Source organism: Cherax quadricarinatus, chromosome 32 (assembly GCF_038502225.1).
Source record: "Cherax quadricarinatus isolate ZL_2023a chromosome 32, ASM3850222v1, whole genome shotgun sequence".
In the NCBI taxonomy this organism is placed as follows: Eukaryota; Metazoa; Arthropoda; class Malacostraca; order Decapoda; family Parastacidae; genus Cherax; species Cherax quadricarinatus.
This window is the reverse complement of record NC_091323.1, coordinates 33,791,110-33,817,123: the sequence shown is the minus strand read 5'-3', so window position 1 is coordinate 33,817,123 and position 26,014 is coordinate 33,791,110. Positions and strand designations below refer to the sequence as shown.

At 37.5% G+C, this 26,014-nt stretch overlaps 2 protein-coding genes across 4 annotated transcripts in view; one reads left to right on the top strand and one right to left on the bottom strand.

Annotated features, from left to right (window-relative positions):
- The window catches only part of LOC138853517 (uncharacterized), a 123,104-nt gene extending 115,616 nt beyond the window's left edge, over nucleotides 1–7,488 (bottom strand). For 2 of the 3 annotated variants that reach the window (XM_070090629.1, XM_070090628.1), the window contains exons 1-2: nucleotides 7,349–7,488; nucleotides 1,066–1,108 (exon numbers count right to left, since the gene is read on the bottom strand). The gene's annotated coding sequence lies outside the window, so the exon portion shown is untranslated. The remainder of the gene's footprint in view (nucleotides 1–1,065; nucleotides 1,109–7,348) is intronic. The other variant, XM_070090630.1, reaches the window with a different exon arrangement.
- Nucleotides 7,489–7,913: 425 nt separating this feature from the next.
- IFT52 (intraflagellar transport 52) overlaps nucleotides 7,914–26,014 on the top strand; it is a 35,842-nt gene continuing 17,741 nt past the window's right edge. Inside the window, exons 1-6 of the mRNA XM_053778813.2 lie at nucleotides 7,914–8,629; nucleotides 9,009–9,139; nucleotides 10,088–10,305; nucleotides 12,224–12,365; nucleotides 15,873–15,975; nucleotides 19,242–19,421. Of these exons, the coding sequence (XP_053634788.1) occupies nucleotides 8,615–8,629; nucleotides 9,009–9,139; nucleotides 10,088–10,305; nucleotides 12,224–12,365; nucleotides 15,873–15,975; nucleotides 19,242–19,421 (789 nt within the window). The 5' untranslated portion in view covers nucleotides 7,914–8,614. The remainder of the gene's footprint in view (nucleotides 8,630–9,008; nucleotides 9,140–10,087; nucleotides 10,306–12,223; nucleotides 12,366–15,872; nucleotides 15,976–19,241; nucleotides 19,422–26,014) is intronic.

The window sequence follows — 26,014 nt, the reverse complement described above, 5'->3', positions numbered from 1 at the left end:
GGGGTTAAAAATCCGAACAAAATCTTATCTTGTTACATGCCTGTGCATCAGCACATTAAACAGTGGGGATGAGTACTCTGCTTTACAGTGTGCCTAGTTCAAATAAGGCACCAATGGAACACTTGACACCTTTATACCATATGCCTGAGGTAGTTTTGCTGCTCAGGCATCCTTGAATCCAAGTTACTAGTATCATCTCAGACACTTTAGTTGGTTATTTGTTTCAAGTTCTCTTCTGACTATGTCAAGGGCAGTCCTAAGGGCAAAGGTGGCCTTTGTGCCAAGTCCCTGCCTGGTGAAACACTTGGCAAAGCAAGAGACTAGGAAAGAGTTCATGTTGCATTTGAACACTGAGGCTGTTGAAGACGATTCTCTTAAGGACTGTGCACGTGAAGCTGAGAGATAGAGAAGGGGAGGGTTAAGGGGATGAGGGACAGGGAGATAACAGCTGTTAGCTTGCACAATAAGAAACTTGGAGTCACAAATTACTGGCAACTCAGTTTTGACCAGTGATAGAACATTCTGTCTTCTTTCATAAAATCTAAAATTTTTTTTTTATCCATACTACAACATGCAAATGAACTTTAATATATCCTTAGTCATTTTGGTCATTTACTGCCAAAGGGGACCAAGCCCCTTCCTCCTGGCATTTTAGTCACCAATTATGACAATCACAACTGAAGATGGAAGAAAATGTATAATGAATATAGAGTATTATTAAGGAGATACCTCCACTAAAAGACAAATGACTCGGTCCTGGCAGTGGTAAATGGTAAACAGAACTAGATTCACCACTCATATTACAGGAGAGTAACACCTCTGATTGGTACTAGTATTTCCTCTAAAAAAAAATATTTAGAACAGTATGTCAACTGGATACATCTAGTGCTTTTATAAAAGAATCTTTGTATACCAAGTGGAAAGGATACAGTAAAGTATATGTGCAGTATTTTCAAAAAGAGATACTGTACAATTAGCATTAAGCAGAGATAAATACATTTTGAACATGTTACATAAGCATAATTTAAATAGGCAATAATATACAAAAAATAAGGCTTTAAATACCTTGGTAGTACTTTCAGTAAGATCGATGACGGAGGAAATGAGTCTGGAAAAGGAAACGAGACTTAGAGGACCTCAGGTAAGATTAGAGGAGGGGAGGTCCCAACACTGGAGTCACAACCACAAGTAGGATCACTAAGTATTTTTCTGGGGGTCACAAAGCCATCAAAATGTCTTCAATAGTGACAAGAAGTTAATTCAGAGTCCTACTGAACTGTATTATTAAACATAAAATTTGCTTTATTATTAGCTATTATCATTATACAGTGGAACCTTGGTTTCTGTTATTAATTCATTCCAGAAAGTCTGACAAAAACCGAATTCGATGAAAACTGAAGCAATATTTCCCATAAGAAATACTGTATATCCAATTAATTTGTTCCAGACACCCAAGAGTATAAACAAAAAATACATTTTATAGAAAATAGCTATAGTTTTACATACGGAAAACAATGAGAAATAAATATAAAGGACTAATGAAATGGATAAATGAACATTTAATATTACTATTACCATTATTGAAGACTCTTGTTGCCGTATGGAAGACACAAGGAGGGGAGAAGTTATTGGTTGGAAGGGGAATCCCCCTCCATAAGGACTTCAGGTATCAAGTCCCTATCTGGGGTTACTTCCTCTCTTTGTCTTTTACTGGCACTGGACCCCTGTGGAACAAAAAAATCTGTTGAGGTCTTTTTCTGGCATCTCTTAAGATTTGCCTAATATGGGACAAGGCATTGTCACTGAACGTGTTGCAGATATGCTTGCAACAGCTTTGTTAGGGTGATATTTCTCCACAAAACTTTGAAACTCACTCTTAATCACTGAAGAAGGCACATTCTCCCCTCTCTCTTCCTCCTCTGAAGCAATTTTCTCAGCTGCAATCTGTTGCTGTTCCAGTTGAAGGTGTTACAGCTCTTCCGTGGTTAGCTCTTCCCTGTGGTCATCCACCAACTCTTCCACATCCTGGCCACTCGACTGTTTGCAATCTCTGCTTTGTTAACATATTTACCCCTTTTGCAACATCAGATTCCTTGATTTCTTTTTTCTTCGCCAGGATGAAACTGATCGTTGATGAGGACTTCCCATACGTCCTGGCAAGATCAACCACACGTACGCCACTTTCGTACTTTGCTATGAGCTCTTTCTTGAATTCTATAGTGTTTCTCGCCTTCTGTATCAAAGGGCTGGCACTCAGAACTTTCTTTGGTCCCATGGTGGCTTATTTAGCAGTCACACTCAATAAACAAGCACAAAAAACAATGGATTATGAAATGTTTCGGATGAACGCACAGGGTAATGCTCACTTGATGAGAAACAAAGCCAGACTGACTCGGAACGTGTGGGATGCTTTTTGTGGGCATGGGTAGGCGGACCAACAAAAACCGAGGTGATGAACGAAAACTGGGACAAAATTTTGACGAAAAAAGTAGTCAAAAACCGAATTCAACAAAAACCAGGGCAAATGAAGACCAAGGTTCCACTGTATTTAGAGGAAGCTTTAAACCCATAGGGGTCATACAGCACCTGGCAAAATGGGAGATTAACATATTGCAAACATTAATAAAAAACTATTCATAGATACCCCATCTCATACAGTGCAGTGACTAGTGCACTTAAAACTACAATCGGAGGTCAATCCCCTTGTCAGGCAGTAAAGCATGTATGGGCAAGTCTCCTGTCACCTGTTGCCTCTGTTATAATAAAAATATCTGTTTTTAAAAAGTACATCATACAATTGATATAGGATTAGTCGATATATTTGGCATATTGTATAGAAAGACTTTCTTGGATTATCCTAAGTTATTAACCTTAGAGGGTTACTCATCCATGTAGTCTTCTAGGTTAGGACAATGTTAGGTGGAAACCAACTGTTATTAAAATGTGCATACTGTACAGTACTGTACTTGGATTTTGGACAACCACTGAAACTGATCTCATAACATAGTGAAACAGAAAAATATGTTCATCAATGAGTGTTTAAAAAAAAAAAAAAGTCCAGATATATTCCATAGGCTACAGAAAAAAAAGGCAAACAATGGCCTAACACATCAATGAATTACTGTAATAATAATAATAATAAAAATAATAATTTTTATTTGGACATGATACATATTTGTACAAGGAATTATAGTAGTTGGGTGTACAAGCCAAAAGCCCTTTGTATGCAGAGCATTATGGGGAAGCTTAAAATTAACTTAAGATTAAATGACATAATTCAAACTATATACAACACTATCATCCACAACCATGAGAACAGTAATTTAAACTTTGTATCAGTATGATAGTCTTATTTAAGAATACACAATGATTCTCCTTTTGGATTCTATGCAATAACATACAATTTATGAAAACATACAACAAAAAAAAAACTGAAAAAAAAAAAAAAAGAATTTTATATTTAAACTTTCTCAAATATCGAGACAAAAATTTAACACTATACATGACAAAATTGTGGTTAAACAATGTTGCTTTGCACTAAACAGTACAGTTATTAATTTTTAAAATTTTCTCACAGAAGTTTTCTTAAGTCTAACATTCTCTTGCATTGACCAGTTTCCTTGCAGCTCTAGGTGTCTTTTTAAACAGTAAATTTCTATCAATCACTTCTAAAAGGTCCCGATTCTAAAGTAAGAGCATGATGAATTTAATGAAAAACATGCCCTGTGGCCCCATGGCCTGGTGACCTGATCACTTCACACGGCAAGGATCTGCATTCGATTCCCAGGGCGGGTAGAAACATTATGCATGTTTCTTTACACTGGTTCTCTATGTTCACCCATCAGTAAAATGGATACTTGAGTGTTAGTCGACTGGTGTGGGTCGCATCCTGGAACAAGGACCTAATTTGCCCAAAATGCTCTGCATAACAAGGGATTTTCTATATAGCAGTATGTCATTGATGTCAGCTAGGACTGTATACCGCATATGTTTGTAGATGAATGGTTCACAGAACCGACACGTTGATAAATTAGACACATGTGCAACTCTTGGGTATCTTTATTGAGGAAACGTTTTGCCACACAGTGGCTTCATCAGTCCATACACAGGAGAAGCTAGCTTCTCCTGTGTATCCTAATTTATCACTATATATGTACATGTACTTGTAGTAAATAAAGATATTATATTATTAGAATTCTTGCTGACTGAAAATTGAACCTATAGTTCCCTGCTTAATGAAGTGTTTGTCTCATGTTGAAGCATAAGGTATTTCACTACCAGTGGCTGTTTATTTAGGTATATTATTATTATAATCAAGGGGGAAGTGCTAAACCCATAGGATTATACAGTGCCTGTGGGGGGGATGTGGAAGGTATTCAGGCTTAATTCAGGGAACTGGAGCACAGATTCAATTCCCTAGATCAAGAGCCTCTCACCAGTGTCAAGGAACCTTCCTTGAGGGGTATTTAGGTATAAAATCTAAATAAAGTTAAGATATCTGAAGATATTTACTGCAATGACAACCAACAAACTCCCGCTCAATAATCGTAAGACCTTTGACAGAGTATTTGGCAAGAGCTAAAAATCTTTAGTTGAACATGTAAATAATACACACATTGAGAGTTACAATATAGGAAAATTCTTAAGAATGCATCTTGACAGCAAACTAAAATTCAACACTCACATCCAATATGCATCCAAGTAAATTTCTAAAACAGTCGGCATTCTTTCAAAGATACAATACTATGTACCTCCAACAACATTAATCACTCTGTACTACTCTGTAATCTATACTTATGGTATTTAAGCATGGAGATCTACAAACAGCAAATTGCCTAAAACCCATCATCACTCAACATCCACTATTAGAATCACTCATTCTGGTTCTAGCCAACACATCACAGCTATTCATTATTATATTCAAAACCAAGTGCTAAACCCACTAGGGTCATACAGCACTGCCACAACTATTCAAAAGTTTAAATTTACTCAACATACAAAATATCTGCATGTACTACTTACTGTTCATACTATATAAACAGGACACTCTTCTTTGGGAGCTGCAATAAAATACAGACAAATATCTCTGATATATATGCCCAAAAATATGGAACTATACCAGAAGCAAAATTTTTCTATCTGTCAATTACATCGAAAATAATAAAAAAATATGAATGTCTAATACTCTGTGGTTAGGTTAGGTAAGGTTTGTCATGAAACAGGACAAGTGTTTCCGGATGCAGGTCTTAGTCAGATGATGACCTGCAGTTGGAGTTTCTGGTCATGTGATTGGGGCCTTCCGCTGGCTTACCGGTCCACCCTTTAAAAATTATGATTATATAATCTATCTTCAACTATGTATATGTCAAGTAGATGTATATGTTAAGATGTTATTATGCCAGAAATGTACAGTACTGCATAATTACTGGCTTTCCACAAAGTTTGAAACAGTATTACTGAATGTCACATACTTTTATAAATATTTATTTTATTTATTTATGTTAATCATAAATTAACCTAGGATAAGTAAAGTCTAAAGCCTACTACCAGTAAAACATTTCCATGTTGAAAAAATCAGTAGTACAGTATTGTATTAAGCTTATTGATGATGCTACAAGAGGAAGGATATATCCCCCAATAATATCACCCAATGGAAATTGAAATTAACACTGTAAAATACTGGCATCCTGGACATCAAACAGAATAAAAGGAACATGTGAAAGATTTGGAAATAATTATGTCAGCCGACATTTCTTTCAAAGAATATAATAAGACAAAAATCACGACAGCCAGGAGGATGAATGGGTAGGTATTGAGAACCTTTAAAACAAAAGAAATAATGCCAATGGTGACACTTTTCAAATCCCCAGTGCTCCCTCATTTCCGAAGCTTATTTCAATTAAGGTCCTCTCATCTGATGGGACTGCAGCAGTCATTAAGTGCCTATGCACATTACTGCAATGTGAACATAGGTAGCAAATGCAAGACTTGCACAGAAAACTTCCCCCATCAAGGAATTTAATCTGGGTCCTTTCAGTTGTGAATCAATCTACCAATGAATTAGAGGGCACACAGTTATGGATAGATGAAATGTTTGCCTCAGCCACACAAAATAAAACATGGAAAAGCAAACTTGGCAAGAAACTTCACCTCACGAATTAATGTTACAATTAATAAAGTTGTGTTACCCCAATACTATACATTACCATATCTATACAATAATGTATACTTTATCGAATAAATACACAATATATAAAAAAATACATATTTTATAATTTTATAACTTTTGTAAGAAGTACACCAATGGATTTCCATCTTTTTGAGGAATTATAGGAATATTCTAGGTTAAGTCATCATAAATTGTCACATTTGTACATGTAAGTTTCTATTCAGATACAATAAACACTATATGCAATTATTCAAGTCGTGCCAAAAGGTGTCTGATGAATGTAGCTACAGAAAGGGAGGGGAATGATTTTCTATTTTTTAGCTAACATACGTGTAAATTTTACCTTATTCCTAGTAATGACCCTCGTATTGTAGATAGTCTTAATGACCTTGGTGTAGTAGATAGTCTTTTTAGTATGATAATAAGATGTTATCTTCATTGTAGAATAATATGAAAATATTATAACCTTTATATTATAATAAGGTAAAAGGACCCCAATGGAAATAAGTCACTGTCTGACTTTTTTGGGTTATCCTAGGTTCTCTACACATATGCTATGTATGATAATTCTATGTAACTGTATTTGTGTATACCTGAATAAACTTACTTACTAAATACAAATGACTTACATGTACTGTAGTTACCAGTCCATGGCTGCCTAAATAAAACATTAAACTGAACTACCTATACCACTACATTCCTTTGAATCAAAACATATTGTTAAACACTAATCCATCAGAAAATCTGTTTTACTAAAACATTTGATAAAATGTTATGATTACAGATCTCAATCTGTCAACCTCACTCTCAGTTTATATATACATTTTCTAACGAATAAGTTACAGGATTTTAAAGAAGCATTACATGGCTTCCATAAATAATAATTTATGAGCATTATACAGAGTATAATGAAGGATAAATCTGACGATGCACGAGATGAAGATGCTGAATTGCATCTTTTGAAGTTACAAGAAAACAATGCACAATTCTGCAATTATGTGAATAAGAGACACACTGAATTTAAATAAGTGCAGTCTATGCAAATCTCACCACCAGAGAGTGTATCATGCCTACCCTGTGGATAATTATCAAAATTAAGAGTAATACAATCTCAGAGGAAGTGGGCAATTTACCAGCAGAGATACATGCGTCATGCAAGAATATCTTAATATATCTTACCTTTATAGCTTGCCCTTGAGGTAATGAGGTGTCATAAAGCTCGTCACTGCAGTTATAGTCACTTTAACACTGATAATTACCAAGAACAATCCCCAACTGGTGTAAAATAAACATGGCGCAGGTAACTGCTGACAAAGGACTTATCACTAGCAGTTACCCCGTAGAGGCGAATAATTCCCCAAATACACTTCAGGAATGGCCAGGGTAGGAAGTGTTCTTGATGGGGGGTGAGTGAGGGAAGGAGGAGAGAGGTGTGAGTGAGGTGAGTGTAGTGAGAATAAGGGACAAACTCAGCCTGAAGTGGTGAAGTGAGGGAGGTGCGCCGGGATCTGGCCCCCCCTGACACCCTTCACGCATTCCTCCACCACTAACTAACTCTCTCTTACACTCTCCTTTATAATACCCTTTTTCTCTACACCCTGGGCTGTGTAGCTCGCCGAGGAGTGCCTGTTAGGACACTGTGTGTTGCAGGTATCTGATAGTGTGGTGAGAGGGAGGGTAAATGACCGTGTGCACCGCTAAAAGTGACAAGTGTGACTGGCACTCACCAGCAGCTCAACTTAACCTTGTCACCTCCTGCAAACACCATCAGGCTCGTTGAGGCAGTTACATGCTTCTTTAAGAAACCACTGACCTACAAGCAGTTAAATTATACTTCATTTTTAAGTGGATGTGATTTGGACCTGACTGGCTTAAGCCAGTGGGTGAATTGGACCTGCCTAGTATGGGCCAGTAGGCCTGCTGCAGTGCTCCTTCTGATGTTCTTATAAGCTCATTTTGGGCAACTGCAAACCTACGGGAAACTACAAATCTTGCAACTACAGCCTTCTTCAGTGATAATTGCAAGCACCTACCAATAATGACAGGTAACGACCTGTAATTAGAGGCAATTGTAACATATAGCCAACTACAGACCTAGTAACTACAGTTTTCTTTAGGAAGCTACAAATTCACAGATAACTGCACCACTACTAGCAACTACAGGCTACATTAGAGAACTACAGACCTGGGAACTACAAGCAACTACACAGACCTACAAGTAACCGCAACTTTCTACAAGTAACTACAGACCTTCTAACTACAGGCTTCTACAGTCAACTGAATTCTTCAAGAAAAGTACAGGCTCTTAATAGACAACTGCAGAAAACTATTAATGTTGGTAGCAATAACTTGTACCTAATATACAGGAAACTATAGGCTCCTACAAGCAACTACAGCATCTACAAACAACTACAGACTTTCACAGGCAACTACAGGAATGACCCTATGGCTCCCACTGCTGTAAATATATTATTGCTTTACTTCTTTTAGATAAACCATATAAAAATGCAATTACTGTACAGTACTGGTATATGTAATTCCTTTTTGTATTTAGTAATTACATAGTATTTAGCATGGGTTTAATTATATATTTCTTATAGTTAATAATTATTTATTTCCTAGAGCTATATTATTATCATAATAAAAAAAGAACTGATAAACTCACTAGGGTCATACAGTGCTGCTTCTATAGTTATACAGTGCAAAAGTAATGTTTTATGATGACTTAACCTAGCATATCATATTCTGTCTCCTTTGATATAGAGTATTGTTATTTAGAATCTATTTCTTCAAAGTGTGGTCAGATGTGGCAATACTCTACTTTATTACCTCTTTTCAGAAAGCTGATATAGAAATAAAGGAGAATAGTAACACTATTCTTTTCAATGAATCGAAAGCGGAACTCTTCAAACTAAGCGATGGATACAAGACACTTCATCGTAAATTAAAGGCTCAGTGGAAAGTTCTCAGGTACGGTAATTATAAAATTATGACATACAATACTGTATCTTACAGCTAGCTTTAAATATAAGATATTACAATGACCCCAACAGAAGTAAGTCACCTTGTCTTTTTTTGGGGTTATCCTAGGTAATTGCATGTATGTGTACCTATATCTAAATAAATGTACTTAATACTCTACCATATAAAGCAACTAAGCCTTTGTCAAAAGTTCTAAATGAATTTTGGTAATGTTTTCAGTGATAGGGAAGCAAGTGCAATTAATACATCCTTTACAGTGATGATAGCATTATGTACTTAATGATGTAAAGTTACAGTAGATTGAATAGAGTAAAGAAATTCTTGCTTGAGTTTGTTATGATTCCTTAATTGTATTAACAAACCATAGCAATCCCTTCCTTCTATGTACTATATCACAGTTGATCATTTAACCCTAGATATTCAGTCCTCATCTTGGCAGTTTATGTTGATTATTTTTGTATTAAAGTTTAATCATTAAACAGGCTAGTCTGTATATAATAATAATAATAATCTATATTTCTACATGTACAACATATACAGACCTAGTGACACCATTGACATACTACTATATAGAAAGCCACTTATTATGCAGAGCGTCATGAGCAAATTAGGTTAATTTTGTCCCCCAGGATGTGACCCACACTGATTGACTAACACCTAGGTAGTACTTATCTACTGCTAGGTAAACAGGGACAGCAGGTGTCTTAAGGAAACATACTTGACTGTTTCCACCCATACTAGGGATTGAACCATGGACCTCAGTGTGTGAGATGAGTGCGCTAGCAGGCGAACTACGGGTCACGATACATTCTCGTATTAATTAAAATAGATTATACTTTGTATTAGCACAGTAAAGCATAGTGCCAGTGCCAAAATAATTTTGATTTGTGATGCAACTGTTTTATTCTGTTTTACATAATCATCTTCATCTTCCAGTAATCGTGATGACTTGACCAAGGAAAATTTGGGTCAAGCAGGAGTAATTGTTTTTGCTTGCCCTCGGCAAAGACTAACAGAAGTCCAGTTTGCTATCTTGAGGCACCATGTGGATGAAGGGGGAAGCCTTTTTGTCATGGCTGAGGAAGGAGGAGAAAAGAAGGCTAATACAAATATTAATTTTCTTTTAGAAGAGTATGGCATTGCTGTGAACAATGGTGAGTGTTACCTTTCATTATTTAAAGCAAACCTCATATTTGTTAGTGAAATTTATATTAAGCTTTTAATTTTTCTATATACAGTGGACCCCCGGTTAACGATATTTTTTCATTCCAGAAATATGTTCAGGTGCCAGTACTGACCAAATTTGTTCCCATAAGGAATATTGTGAAGTAGATTAGTCCATTTCAGACCCCCAAACATACACGTACAAGCGCACTTACATAAATACACTTACATAATTGGTCGCATTGGGAGGTGATTGTTAAGCGGGGGTCCACTGTATATTGGGGTTTCAGCTAAAAGTGAAGATATATGTACGTATTCGATTTTCATAACCACTCATATGAAAGGGTGACTTGAGTCACTGTATTTTTTTTTAATTATGGGAAGTATTAAACCCATAGGGAACATATAGTTCCTGGGGAATAGAAGACATTCACGTTCAATCCAAGGAAGGGGAGAAAAAGTCCAGCTCCTTGGATCAAGAGCCCCTCATTGGCATCAGAGCACCTCTGTGGGCTAATTCTTATAGCTTCAGGGGCTCTTGATCCAAGGATTAGAACTGTCCTCCCTTTAGATTAAACCAGATTACCTCCAGTTCTCCCAAGTGCTGTATAATCCCTGCATTGGTTTAATAACACTTCATGATTGTAATAATAATAATAATAATAATAATAATGCAAGTGTTTTTGATGTACATACTGTATGTACCTGTACTGTCATCCTTACACATTTGCTGGGATGTTACATTTCTAGAAGCTCTACAAAACCAAAAATCATGAATAATGCAAAATTAAGTTTACATACTGTAATTTTTTTTCAGATCCGGGTTCATTTTGTGTTTCAGAGACTATGCAGTATCTCTGTAATACTATATATCACTAATCTGGTTAATATTTACATTCCCAAGAAATACTGACCAGAGTGAAAAGAGATTTTGGCATAGGAAACCCATTGAGCCTGATACAAGTTAGATGACTGAATCTATTCCCAGGTTGCCCAACAGTAAAAATATCAGGTAAATGAAATCTGCAAACACAGAAGCCTGTGAATTTGTAGGAATGACTGTAATCAGTAAATTCTTAAGCCCTCACAGCAATCACATCATACAATGTGGGCGTTAATTTTTTACAAGATGGATCTGTTGTATGACCAAAATCTCCTGTTGGCAGGACATCATGTGAATAAAACCCGTATCTCAAAATGCTTGTCTTGTTTCCTGATGAATAGACTACCATCACCACCATCAGTTACTCCAGTGTCATAATTACAAGGTCGCTGACGGTGCAAGCCCTTACGATATTTCAAAAAAATAATACAGAAGGAATAGGCAAAAAAAAATATGTTCAGTAGAAGCACTTTATATTGTTAATACAGTATATATGCTTAATTAAGAACTCCTTGGGGAAGTGGAACAGAATGCTTCCTCCGTAAGCCATGTGTGTTCGAAGAGGCAACTAAAATGCCAGGAGCAAGGGGCTAGCAGTCCTTTCTCCTGTATGCATAACTAAATTTAAAAAGAGAAACTTTTGTTTTTCTTTTAAGGTCACCCTGCCTCGTTGGGATATGGCCAGTTCTTTGAAAAAAAAAAAAACATATATGGTAGTCTCAACCTGTAACATGTAAGACAATAATGTACATACGCTAGTATGGTAAGGAATGTGGACATTACCATCATCATTGCTTCATTCAATTTATGCTGAGAATGCATAGGAATATTGCGAGGATGTATTAAAGAATAACATGGTTTAGAGTGACATCTAAACTGTCGCTTTATCTGCTTCTTCAAAGTGGGAGACGGTCAACATGTTAGAAAAACAAATGAGTAGTAAATGCAAAGTTGGAGTGAGGAACTAACCTTTCTAAATGCTGGAGATTACGAGTTTTGTAATAAAGGTATAAAATTTTTTTCAGATTCGGTGGTGCGGACATGCTACTACAAATACTTTCATCCCAAAGAATGCCTTATTACCAATGGAATCCTTAACAGGGCTATTTTGGAGGCCTCAGGAAAGAATATTCCCGGCTTACTCCTTGATGACACACTCTCGGGCAGGTTAGTTTAGATGCTAACAGACCTGTAGTTTATTACATACTTTAATATTTCAAATTTCTAAAGTCAGAATTCACATGCTGTTCAAACATCCATTGGTCTGTGGTTCATTTAGTATTGTTAAGTATTGTACTGTATTGCTGTTTTATTTTTGTACATTGTTGATCTCTAATTGGATTCTCCAGAGTTTTTAAACAACTTTTGCCCTCTTCCTTTCTGAACTTTGCTTTTAGCATAATAATCCTTGTTAAGTATCCCTGAATAATTAGGTATCCCTAAGTGGTTCACAGGTTTATTTTTCTTTTACCTCCAAAGTTTTTACTTAAAACTTGAAGCGTGTATCAGTGCTTCAGAATTCTTACATTAGTATTAAATTTGTAGCTACATACTACAGCTGTATGATTATTACAGGTGGCCTTCCACATTCGTGAGTTCCACTTTCACGAGCTTCGAACATTTGCGAATGTCCAGCCACCCAATCATAACATGTATACAATATTTTACGATGTTTTCGTGTGTTTTATGAATGTTTGTGGCTCAAGAGGTTAAGGAAGCAGTATTGTTAGGCTAAGTAAATGGTATTACTCAAGATTCGTTAGGTTCTTGATCCCCTAACCCTCGCGAATGTGAAGGGCCGTCTGTATTATTATTATTAGTAGTAGTAGTAGTAGTAGTTATAATTATTAGAATGTACAATGTTAGGTCTCATATACATTTTTGTCAGAATACTTTAGAAGTAAACACATTATTATTTTATTTTTTTATTTTTTTTTATTTTTTTTTATTATCACACTGGCCGATTCCCACCAAGGCAGGGTGGCTCGAAAAAGAAAAACTTGCACCATCATTTACTCCATCACTGTCTTGCCAGAAGGGTGCTTTACACTACAGTTTTTAAACTGCAACATTAACACCCCTCCTTCAGAGTGCAGACACTGTACTTCCCATCTCCAGGACTCAAGTCCGGCCTGCCGGTTTCCCTGAACCCCTTCATAAATGTTACTTTGCTCACACTCCAACAGCACGTCAAGTATTAAAAACCATTTGTCTCCATTCACTCCTATCAAACACGCTCACGCATGCCTGCTGGAAGTCCAAGCCCCTCGAACACAAAACCTCCTTTACCCCCTCCCTCCAACCTTTCCTAGGCCGACCCCTACCCCGCCTTCCTTCCACTACAGACTGATACACTCTTGAAGTTATTCTGTTTCGCTCCATTCTCTCCACATGTCCGAACCACCTCAACAACCCTTCCTCAGCCCTCTGGACAACAGTTTTGGTAATCCCGCACCTCCTCCTAACTTCCAAACTACGAATTCTCTGCATTATATTCACACCACACATTGCTCTCAGACATGACATCTCCACTGCCTCCAGCCTTCTCCTCGCTGCAACATTCATCACCCATGCTTCACACCCATATAAGAGCGTTGGTAAAACTATACTCTCATACATTCCCCTCTTTGCCTCCAAGGACAAAGTTCTTTGTCTCCACAGACTCCTAAGTGCACCACTCACCCTTTTCCCCTCATCAATTCTATGATTCACCTCATCTTTCATAGACCCATCCACTGACACGTCCACTCCCAAATATCTGAATACATTCACCTCCTCCATACTCTCTCCCTCCAATCTGATATCCAATCTTTCATCACCTAATCTTTTTGTTATCCTCATAACCTTACTCTTTCCTGTATTCACTTTTAGTTTTCTTCTTTTGCACACCCTACCAAATTCATCCACCAATCTCTGCAACTTCTCTTCAGAATCTCCCAAGAGCACAGTGTCATCATCAAAGAGCAACTGTGACAACTCCCACTTTATGTGTGATTCTTTATCTTTTAACTCCACGCCTCTTGCCAAGACCCTCGCATTTACTTCTCTTACAACCCCATCTATAAATATATTAAACAACCATGGTGACATCACACATCCTTGTCTAAGGCCTACTTTTACTGGGAAATAATTTCCCTCTTTCCTACATACTCTAACTTGAGCCTCACTATCCTCGTAAAAACTCTTCACTGCTTTCAGTAACCTACCTCCTACACCATACACCTGCAACATCTGCCACATTGCCCCCCTATCCACCCTGTCATACGCCTTTTCCAAATCCATAAATGCCACAAAGACCTCTTTAGCCTTATCTAAATACTGTTCACTTATATGTTTCACTGTAAACACCTGGTCCACACACCCCCTACCTTTCCCTACCTACATTATTATTATTATAATCAAAACTAAGTGCTAAACCCACAAGTGGTAGAAGTAAATACACCATAATTGACACAGGTGACCAGCAGGATGCTGGATGTTCACCCTGTGATGTCATGTGATGCCACATGCTAACTCTCTGTTCCCTTCCCTTCCCTAAGTTAAACCTGATCATCTCCCATCCCCATGTGCTTTATAACCCTTATTGGTTTAGCACTTCACCAGGAATATATTAATCATTACTGGGATGTCACTATGTAGGGATATATAATATCAGTATACATATATAGCTTGTACTGCAGTATAATTGTTTAATGCTGATTTTTAATGTGCTTTGAAATTTATATTAGATTATGGTTACTTTCCTTGCATATAGGTTTTAATTCATTATGGACTTACACAGAAAGAGGGGTCACAGTCTTTGGCATGTACACTGGAACCTCGGCACTTGAACTTAATTGGGTCCAGAAGGCTGTTCGAGTGCTGATCTGATCGAGTACAGAACTTATTTTTCCCAACCAATTTTCTTTTTGGTTGACTGCTATCACTAACCCTCTTAGGTTCCATGGTGACTTATTTATACAAATAATATAAAAAACACCAAAAAATACATAGAAACACGAAATAGTTTACAGTGACGTTCTGGCAGGTCGTATTTGTTTGGTCGTGTGCCAAGCAAATGGTCGACTACCGAGCGATTTGTTTACCAAACAAAGCATTTGAATACCGAATTGTACGAGTAGGGAGCTATTTGAGCACCTATTTTTTTTAACTGTATTGGTCATCTCCCACCAAGGTAGGATTTCCCAAATAAATTAAACATTCACCCTCATTCATTCAACAGCTCTCTTGTCATAAGTGCACAGATATCACATTTCAGATAGCCTTCCAGACTGCAATATTCCCCACCCCTCCTTTAGAATGCAGCTAGTGTGCTCCCTTCCTCCAGGTGCTGCTGCAGTATTTTACAGAGTATTTTTTGTATTATTAGCTAATAATTGTGAATGTCATGACCAAGACATTTCCAATAATTATTTTTAGCCTTATACCTTGCATGTATGTACAGTATTGTGAGTGAACAGCTTGCCCTGGCTTGGGGCCTAATCCATAAATAAAAAATGAAAACTAAATTTTTTGCATCTTTTTCTGCTTTTGAAATTTAGAGCATGGATGTTTCTTTTGATCTTGTATATAAATGAGCAAGAGAATAAATTTAAGTTTCACTAGTATTTCATTCTTCAACATTATTATTAAAGCTAGTTATTAATCCAGTTTATAAGTGCAAAATTTTTTCAGGTCGATGTCATTCATATATCCATTTGGGGCTACCCTCAATGTTGCTCGTCCTGCTGTTGCTGTGCTGTCCACAGGCAGTATTTCTTTTCCTCTTAACAGACCAGTAAGAATTGTGCCTATTTCTGTCTTTGTTAATCTGATATACCATTACATAATTCAAGGAAGATAGGCCCTTGCATGCACTTTAATCAGCACTTCATATGCAGCTTTATCTCACTATCTCATGTGGAATAATGTTTAAGGGAGGTGGTCTGAATTATATAAAATTCAGAAAAATATGAAAATAATAATAATATAATAATACTAATATCTTTATTTACTACAAGTTCATGGTATACAGGCATAGCTGACATCATTGACATACTACTATATAGAAAGCCCCTTGTTATGCTGAGCATTTCAGGCAAATTAGGTCAGTTTTGTCCCAGGTTACGACCCACACCAATCGACTAACACCCAGGTACCCATTTTAAACTTATGGGTGAACAGGTACAGCAGGTGTCTTATGGAAACACGTCCCTAATGTTTTCCAGCCGTATCGGAGGTGATTTGAACTTTGGACGTCAGTGTGTGAGCTGAGTGCACTAGCGATCGAGCTATGAGACACCTGTTCCTTATTTTGATCAAAAATCAGAAATAGTGAGATTTTCCTGAGTATCATTCAGAATTTAGCAGATGACACAGTTCTTACAAAAGATTCTGAGGGAAAATTGCAAAGGTTGGTGGGGGAGTTTGAGAGGGTGCATAGAAGAAGGAAATTAAATGTGAGCATAGAAAAAGCATGGTGACCAAAGAAACAAAAAAGTCTATGAAATGAAAGATTGGGTACCAGATTGGAGGGGAAAAGTATGGGAGAAGTGAGTGTATTTAGATTTATAAGAGTGAATATGTCAACATATGGATCTGTGAAAGATGAGGGTGGCCATAGATTAGATAAGAGGAGGGAAATAAGTGGAATGTTCAGACGTATATGGAAAGGGGAATATAGTACAGGTGCTCCTTGACTTATGATGGTCTTATGTATGATATTTGGACTTTAGGTGGTGCAAAAGCAATTACTTTGGAGATGAAACTTAAGATAATTACCTAGCATGAAGTCAGCAAGTCCATAACTCATATTCATTTATTTATATTTCAGTGCTGGTATTTAGTTAACTACAATAATTATTTGTTTATTTACTTATTCAGTATTAGCAGTTATTTATCTACTTATTTAGTGTATCATATTCATATTAGACTTACGATGGGTTCGCCAGAACGTTACCCCATCATAAATCAAGGAGCACCTGTGCTCGAGTACAGTGGTACCAACAGTTGTACGTAAGTGTGAGGCATAATCTTTAAACATTGCAAAGAACAGGAGACTGGAGTCATTGGAGACAGTGCATTTGAAACTAGTGCATGACATGAATGCAGTAGTGTCCCCGTATTTGCGGGGGATATGTTCCAAGACATACTGTGGATAGTAGCGAATCCTAAGTATAAGTCATCTTTTGTTTACATACATATGTGATAAAGTTTAATTGATAAATTACTCACAGTAAGTGGAGAATTTTCACATTTTCACTGATGGGAAACACTTCACGACTTCTCTTAGGCTTTGAAGAAGTGCTACTATCACTACTTTTGCACTTCGGGTCCATTATTAAGCAAAATTAAGGGTTATTTTTGGGCCACTTTAAACTGTAGATAACTGAAACCATGGAAACCAAATCTGTGGATATGGGACTTCTGCTATATTGTGAAGAGAATTTGGAGTATAGAAATTAGATGATGGTATGGAATTACAAAAATCTAATACAGAGAGCAGAAGCATTTTCAAGATAGCTTGTTCATTTTTACAGGATGAAGCAGGATAGGATGACTAAGAGGTTGTATAAATTGTTATGTATTATACGGGTGTTCCTTTGGTTATGAAATAGATGTGTTCCAAGCCTATAGCACAAACAGAACACAAAGTACACAGCATAAGCATAAGAGTGGATTTATATCACATAGGGAATCACTGGCAGAAATAGTCATATTATAAAAGTGAATTTACACAGTGAACTCACTTATGTGAGTTCGCTTTGTACATTGTACATGTGCATCATCCTAGCACATCTGCTGTTGCTCAGTTGCAAGAGCATAAAGAAAAACAAATAATGCCTGAATCAGAGATAGGAACCTAGAATATGCATATTTAAAACTCTAATGTCCTCACATATCAGATAAAGAATTATAGCTTGGTATCCATCAGGGCACAACATTCATTTCAGATTCTTTGTATATACTAAGGCATTGGGACAACTGTTACTTCAGTTTCTATATACAACTGTACATCATTGGGACATGGCATTTGGTTCAGCTTCTATATACTAAGGCATCAGGACACACAAATCCACACTATACTTTTTTGACATCTTTATAGTTACTTTCTCTTCAACCATCCTTCAAAAATTGCTGGTACACCTCATTAGTAATCCTTTTCTTTAATTTGTCCAACTTCATTTCTCTTTTAATTATTAACATTATTCTCCTTAAATGTAAAAGCGTTCCCTCTGAACATTTTATCCACTAGGATATAATCCAGCAAACTTCTCTCTTCAGGCACTTTATCATATCTTATACAGGATATGTACCTACAGTGAAATCTTGGTATAACAATCTACTAGAGTGGGGAGGGTGTCCATATAAACACAGATCCATTGTATTGTAGTGCCCGAGACAATGGGTTATTGAGGCTAGGACTTTGGGTAGTTTCAAATTTAGGTTGGATAAGTACATGAGTGGGAGGGGTTGGATTTGAGTGGGATTTGCACATCAGAGCTTATTTCTTGGGTAGCATTGAAAATTGGGTTGGTCAAATGTTTTGTTAGTGGGATGAATTGTAAAGGACCTGCCTAGTATGGGCCAACAGGCCTGCTGCAGTGTTCCTCCTTTCTTATGTTCTTACGTATTGTATGGATAGCTACTGGACAAGCATGCTATTTATCATGCTAAAGGACAAAATCTTGTTGCAGCAGACTTAATCCATTGCATTTAATATTTGTACAGCCAATTATTTTGTCCACTATATCCGAAATCCATATCAGAGGCGTACGTGAGGTTTTATTGCATATTCGTATTTTCTTAAAATGTACATTGCCTATTTCCAAACCACTTTCTAAGTATAACTCAATTTAAGGTTTTGTAGTGTTAGTTACACCAGGCACTCTTGTACATTCTACATCACCTTCTCTAATGAATAAAGCATTGAAAAATATTCACTGATTCTTCAGCAACTTTCAGATGTATGTACACACGAAATCTATTGTGAATACGAGTCATTACTTTGCTCTTAGATTGTTTACATTATATGAATGATCTATATTATTGCTTTGTTTACAGGTGTGTGCCTTTTATGAGCACCCGAGAAGTCACGGCCGCGTGGCAGTATTAGGTTCGGCACATATGTTCACTGACCATTATATCGATCGTGAAGAAAACAGCAAAATTAAGGATGTGATATTCCAGTTTCTCACAGCTAAAGATTTCAAGCTAAATCAGATTGACGCTGATGATCCTGAGGTTTATATGAAATTTTTGGTCTTGTTGAAGTAGTTAAGCATTACTTTCATTATTCTAGAGCAAGTTAAGGGAATAGTTGAGAAGTTACATTGATGTGATCACTGAAATTAAACATAAATTCAGTTGATATAAATTATTTTAGTTGATTCGCTTAAAAAATAAATGTATGTAAATTTCCAGTATAGTACAGTAAACTTGTATATAATAAGTCATAAATATTTCTGGAAACCACTACCCTGAAGAAAAACTACCATTTGCACTTTGAATACCTAATAGTTCATATGCAGTAAGGTCCCAGTTTACATGCTGGTAAATACACCTACCATCCGACTTACGACCGAGTTCGGTTCCGAGAAATCGGTCGTAAGTCGAAATGGTCGTAAGTTGAACTTTACTACTGAATATCAACAAAACATTTTTGTAATGACTTTATTTTGTTGTTTTATTTTGGTATTTCATGTTTTACTTTACTTTTTATGTTGTTAGTACTGTATTTTATACTGTAAGGTTTAGGATAAACACTGTGTACAACACAAATAGTTGTTTATTTCCCAGAAATTTGGCATAAAAAACACGGTCGTAAGTCAAGTGGTCGTAAGTCGAGCAGGTCGTAAGTCGGATGGTAGGTGTACTTTAGAATGGGTAGGGGATGTGTAGATCAAGTGTTTACATTGAAGCATATATGTGAACAGTATTTAGATAAAGGTAGGGAAGTTTTCATTGCATTTATGGATTTAGAAAAGAATTATGATAGAGTGGATAGGGGAGCAATGTGGCAGATGTTGTAAGTATATGGAATAGGTGGTAAGTTACTAAATGCTGTAAAGAGTTTTTATGAGGATAGTGAGGCTCAGGTTAGAGTACGTAGGAGAGAGGGAGACTACTTCCCGGTAAAAGTAGGTCTTAGGGATGTCTAGTGTCACCATGGTTGTTTAATATATTTATAGGTGGGGTTATAAAAGAAGTAAATGCTAGGGTGTTGGGGAGAGGAGTGGGATTAAATTATGGGGAATCAAGTACAAAATGGGAGTTGACACAGTTACTTTTTGCTGATGATACTGTGCTTATGGGAAATTCTAAAGAAAAGTTGCAAAGGTTAGTAGACGAGTTTGGGAGGGTGTGTAAAAGTAGAAAGTTGAAAGTGAACATAGATAAGAGTAAGGTGATGAGGGTATCAAATGATTTAGATAAAGAAAAATTGGATATCACATTGGAGAGAGGGGGTATGGAAGAAGTGAATGTTTTCAGATATTTGGGAGTTGACATGTCAGCGGATGGGTTTATGAAGGATGAGATTAACCATAGAACTGATGAAGGAAAAAAGGTGAGTGGTGCATTGAGGTATCTGTGGAGACAAAAAACGTTATCTATGGAGGCAAAGAAGGGAATGTATGAAAGTATAGTGATACCAACATTCTTATATGGGTATGAAGCTTGGGTTGTAAATGCTGCAGCAAGGAGGCAGCTGGAGGCAGTGGAGATGTCCTGTCTAAGGGCAATGTGTGATGTAAATATTATGTAGAGAATTCGGAGTGTGGAAATTTGGAGGAGGTGTGGAGTTACTAAAAGTATTAATCAGAGTTCTGAAGAAGTGTTGTTGAAGTGGTTTTGTCATTTAGATAGAATATATCAAAGTAGAATAACTTGGAGAGCATATAAATCTGTAGGGAAAGGAAGGAGGGGTAGGGGTCGTCCTCGAAAAGTCTGGGGGAGGGGGTAAAGGAGGTTTTGTGGGTGAGAGGCTTTGACTTCCAGCAAGCGTGTGTGAGCATGTTAGATAGGAGTGAATGGAGAGGAATTGTTTTTAGGACTTGACGAGCTGTTGGAGTGTGAGCAGGGTAATATTTAGTGAAGTGATTAAGGGAAACCCATTATTATAGATTTAGCCAGATTAGAGTCCTGGAAATGGGAAGTACAATGCTTGCACTTTAAAGGAGGGGGTCTGGGATATTGACAGTTTGGAGGGACTTCTAAACTGTCGTATCTGAGCGCCTCTGCAAAGACTGATTGTGTATGAGTGAGGTGAAAGTGTTAAATGATGATGAAAGTATTTTCTTTTTGGTGATTTACTTTCTTTTTGGGTCACCTTTCCTTGGTGAGAGATGGCCGACTTGTTAAAAAAAAATAATAACTATCAACATCATTCTTCACATTTTGGTAGACCTGATTTCCTGAAGTTAAATATCTTGCAAACAGTAGGAGCTGTGACATTACTGTACTGATGTAGAATGTTGTAGGTTCATCTGTGGATGTTATAAGACAGACTTTAGATGTTACTGGTGGTGTCGATTCAACAAAATTCTGCAGTTTATGTCTGCCTTTGTGGTAACCTATATTAATACATAGAACTGGTAGTGTAAGTTATTCCACCCTTATTCATGTACCTTTGTAATCCTTTGACCATCACCCACAGGATGGATGTTGGGTGCATAATAAAGCTATTTATTAACCCTTTCAGGGTCCAAACCGTAGATCTATGCCAAAATTCTAGCGGTGTCAAATTTAGCGCGAAAAGGCTGGTAGGCCTAAATGTGAGATAACAGGTCTGCATGGTGTGTGTGCGCCATAAACAAAAATTCTAGGCGCCCGCATAGCATTGTGGGAACACCAGCTCAGTTACCTTTGTTCACCATGCCTCGTCGCAAGACAGCTCTCACTCCAAGGAAAATTGGGACTCTCCTCTTCCTATCTGATAGTTCTGACTCTGATGGAAGTGGAAATGAAGACGAATTCTTTGGCTTTGATCAGTTAGTGACCGAAAGGAATGACCAGGATATCGATAATAGTGCAGAAAACCCTGACAATCCTCAACCTTCTGCCTCTGGTGTGGGCACTCCTCAGTCATGGTCAGTTGTACCTCATCACAAGAGAAAACTATTATTTTCGTGTGCCGAGGCCTCTGACTTCAGTAATGATGATGATAGTGACGTGGATTGTGATTTTATTGCTCTTGACGATCATTCGAGTAGTGATAGTGAGGAAACATATTCACCAGTGAAGCGTCGGTATATACGCTGCCGCATGCGCTCGGGTAGTGTTCCGTATGCAGTGCTCAGGGGACGGAGTACATCCCGGAGTACATCCGGTGGCCCTACACCAGGAATAGACAGTGAAAGTGAGGATGATGTGGCTACACTTGGCATGGATAGACCACAGGCATCAGTAGGTGGTGGTAGTAGTGATGGTAGTGCCACAGCCATGCATGACTCACCAGCCCAGGCTGGGACCCACGCTGCTGACTCCTCAGTTCAAGGACAAAAAGGAGCGTCAGCCACCAGCCCACCACAACCACAACTACCCGCACAACCAGCCTATGATGTCCAGTATCCACCAGCAAACCGTATCTGGGATAGGCAGCAAAATCCCAATTTTGTTCCCAAGCCCCACCACTTTGATGACTCTCAAAGTGGAATTCTACTTACTTGTCCCCTTGGAACCATGACCAATGAACTGGAATTCTTTGAACTATTCTTTGACCAGTCCTTGATGGAAACTGTTGTCAGGGAAAGTAACAAGTATTTTGAGTACACCATGGCAAATATGATCATATTACCAGTCAAGACTACACCGGTGGAAAGAGACGACTGTTGCAGAAATGTATTTGCTTTTTGCAACAATAATGCTTATGCCTCATGTCTATAAGCATAATATAAAAGCATACTGGTCCACAGATCGGCTAATTTCTACCCCGGTCTTCAGTGAAATCATCCCAGTGAACAGGTTTATCTTACTGTTACATATGTTGCACTTCTCTGACAAAACCAGGCCTGACAGAAGTGACAGGTTATACAAGATTAGAAATGTTTTTATGTATCTGAAACAAAAGTTCAACATGTACTTTTATCCATTCAAGAATCTTGTAATTGACGAGTCTTTGATTTTGTTCAAAGGTAGACTGTCGTTCAAGCAGTATATACCGAGCAAGAGGAAACGCTTTGGTATAAAATGTTTATACTCTGTGACTGTGACAGTGGCCTGGTATTGGATATTGTTGTATACATGGGATGTAAAACATTGAAAGATACCAGGATGTTATTGGGTATCTCAGGTGACATAGTGAGAAGCATGATGGCACCTTATCTTGGTATGGGGCATACATTATATGTATACCGATAACTGGTACACAAGTCCTTTACTCAGTGATTTCTTGCGAGTGAACAAGACAGATGTGTGTGGCACAGTGCGTTCTAATCGTAAATATATGCCCAGGTTCAACGCAGGTGCTCGTGGTGATGAGGTGCAGGTGTTTACTGCCAATGACATCATGGCATTATGGTGGCATGACAAACAAGATGTCACATTGTTGACAACCATTCACCATAACAAAATGCAAGACAGTGGCAAAGTTGATAGAATGACTAATGAACATATTCGAAAACCAGCGACAGTGATTGGTTTTACACAAAACATGCGCTTGGTTGACAAATGTGACATGCAGATTTGCTTTGTTGATTGTGTTCGTAAGAGTTATAAGTGGTACATGAAACTTTTCTTCCATCTCATGGACATTTCAATGCTCAATGCATATAATATGTACCAAATGAAGACTGGCAACAGACCACCGTATGGTGAATTTTGTTTGTCTGTTGTCAGACAACTCATAATGAAGTACCAGGTAACAACACCTGCTATACAACAAGGTCCTCGAACTCCTCAGAATACACCCAAGCGTATGAGGAGGGAAGGTGATCATTTCATAATACAGCTTCCTGCAACTAAGAAGAAATTTGCTCAGAGATGCATTGTCTGTGCACCAACAAAGACGCAAAGATACTCGGTTTATGTGTGAGGAATGTAAGGTACCTCTGTGCATGGTGCCTTGTTTCAAGGAGTTCCACAAGCTCCAGCAGTTCTAAAAACATGTCCAGTGATTGTAAATATGTAAATATATGATAGAACATTAGTATTATACAAGATTTGTGCATGTTTATTGTAATAACAAAAGTGGTAAACAATAATATGATAATAACTTTAGTGCGGTTATTGTGTTCAATACAGTGAGTTTATATATATGCATTATATACAGTATTGGTCTCTCAGGCCCCAAATGTTAGTAGGAAAAGAAAAAATTAGAAAAGAAAAGAAAAAACTACAAAAAACGTAAAATAAAGTAATGCGCGTTTGCGGAAATCATCGATATTGCCACCTCCCGGTCATTTTGGGTCACCTTCTCGGCACTATATCTCGATAAGTACTGACCAGAAATTTTTTTTTGTTTTATTACCTTCACAAAAATATACTCTTTAATTCTGTAAGAAAAAATAATTTTTTTTTTTTTTTTTTCAAAATTCCTTGGACACTGGGGCACCACTTCAGATTTTGGCCTTGGACCCTGAAAGGGTTAAGATCTGTAAAGAGAACTTAAATCTCATGAAAGTCAGGTAGACTCTCCCTCATGATTGCTAGTGAAAGCTGATTCTCCTCTTCCTACTCCTCTGTTTTATATCATCCAACAAATTTCTGTAAGTCGTGTGTTCAAGAAGCCCTCATTGACTGCACTCGTTTCCAGCTCTATAATGTCGCTCACACTCGCTCTTTAGTGTGAGAAAACCTTGAAATTTATTCATGACATTATGCAGTAATTTTTGTTAAAGGATATTTAAACAAAATTGCTTGTTTTATCCCATTATGACTTCATATATGAAATTATTATGAATGCTTGTATATGGATGTGAAGCATGGGTTGTAAATGTTGCAGCAAGGAGGAGGTTGGAGATGTCGAGGAGGTGGAGTTGTTGAGTCTGAGGGCAATGTGTGGTGTGTGTGAATATTATGCAGAGAATTCATAGTGTGGAAATTAGGAGGAGGTGTGAAGTATTATTATTCAGAGGGCTGAAGAGGGGTTCTTTAGGTGGTTTGGTCATTTACAAAGGATGGAGAAAAATAGGATGACTTGGAGGGTGTATAAATCTGTAGTGAAGGAGAGGAGAGGTAGAGGTTGTCCTAGGAAAGGATGGAGGGAAGGGGTAAAAGAGGTTTTGTGTGAAAGGGGCCTAGACATGCAGCAGGCATGTGTGAGCATGTTACATAGGAGTGAATGGAGATGAATGGTTTTTAGGACCTGATGAGCTGTTGGAGTGTGAGCAGGGTAACATTTTGTGAAGGGATTCAGGGAAACTGGTTAGCCAGATTTCAGTCCTGGAGATGGGAAGTACAATACCTGCACTTTAAAGGAGGGGGTTGGGACATATTGGCTGTTTGGAGTGACATCTAAACTGTTGTATCTGTGCACCTCTGCAAAGACAGTGATTATGTGTTAATGATAGTGAGAGTGTTTGTTTCTTTTTTGGGTCATCCTGCCTTGGTAGGAGACAGCCAGCGTGTTAATATATATATATATATATACGTATATATATATCTAGGTAGTAGGTTGGTAGACAGCAACCGCCCAGGGAGGTACTACCGTCCTGCCAAGTGAGTGTAAAACGAAAGCCTGTAATTGTTTTACATGATGGTAGGATTGCTGGTGTCCTTTTTTTCTGTCTCATAAACATGCAAGATTTCAGGTACGTCTTGCTACTTCTACTTACACTTAGGTCACACTACACATGCATGTACAAGCATATATATGTATATATACACATCCCTCTGGG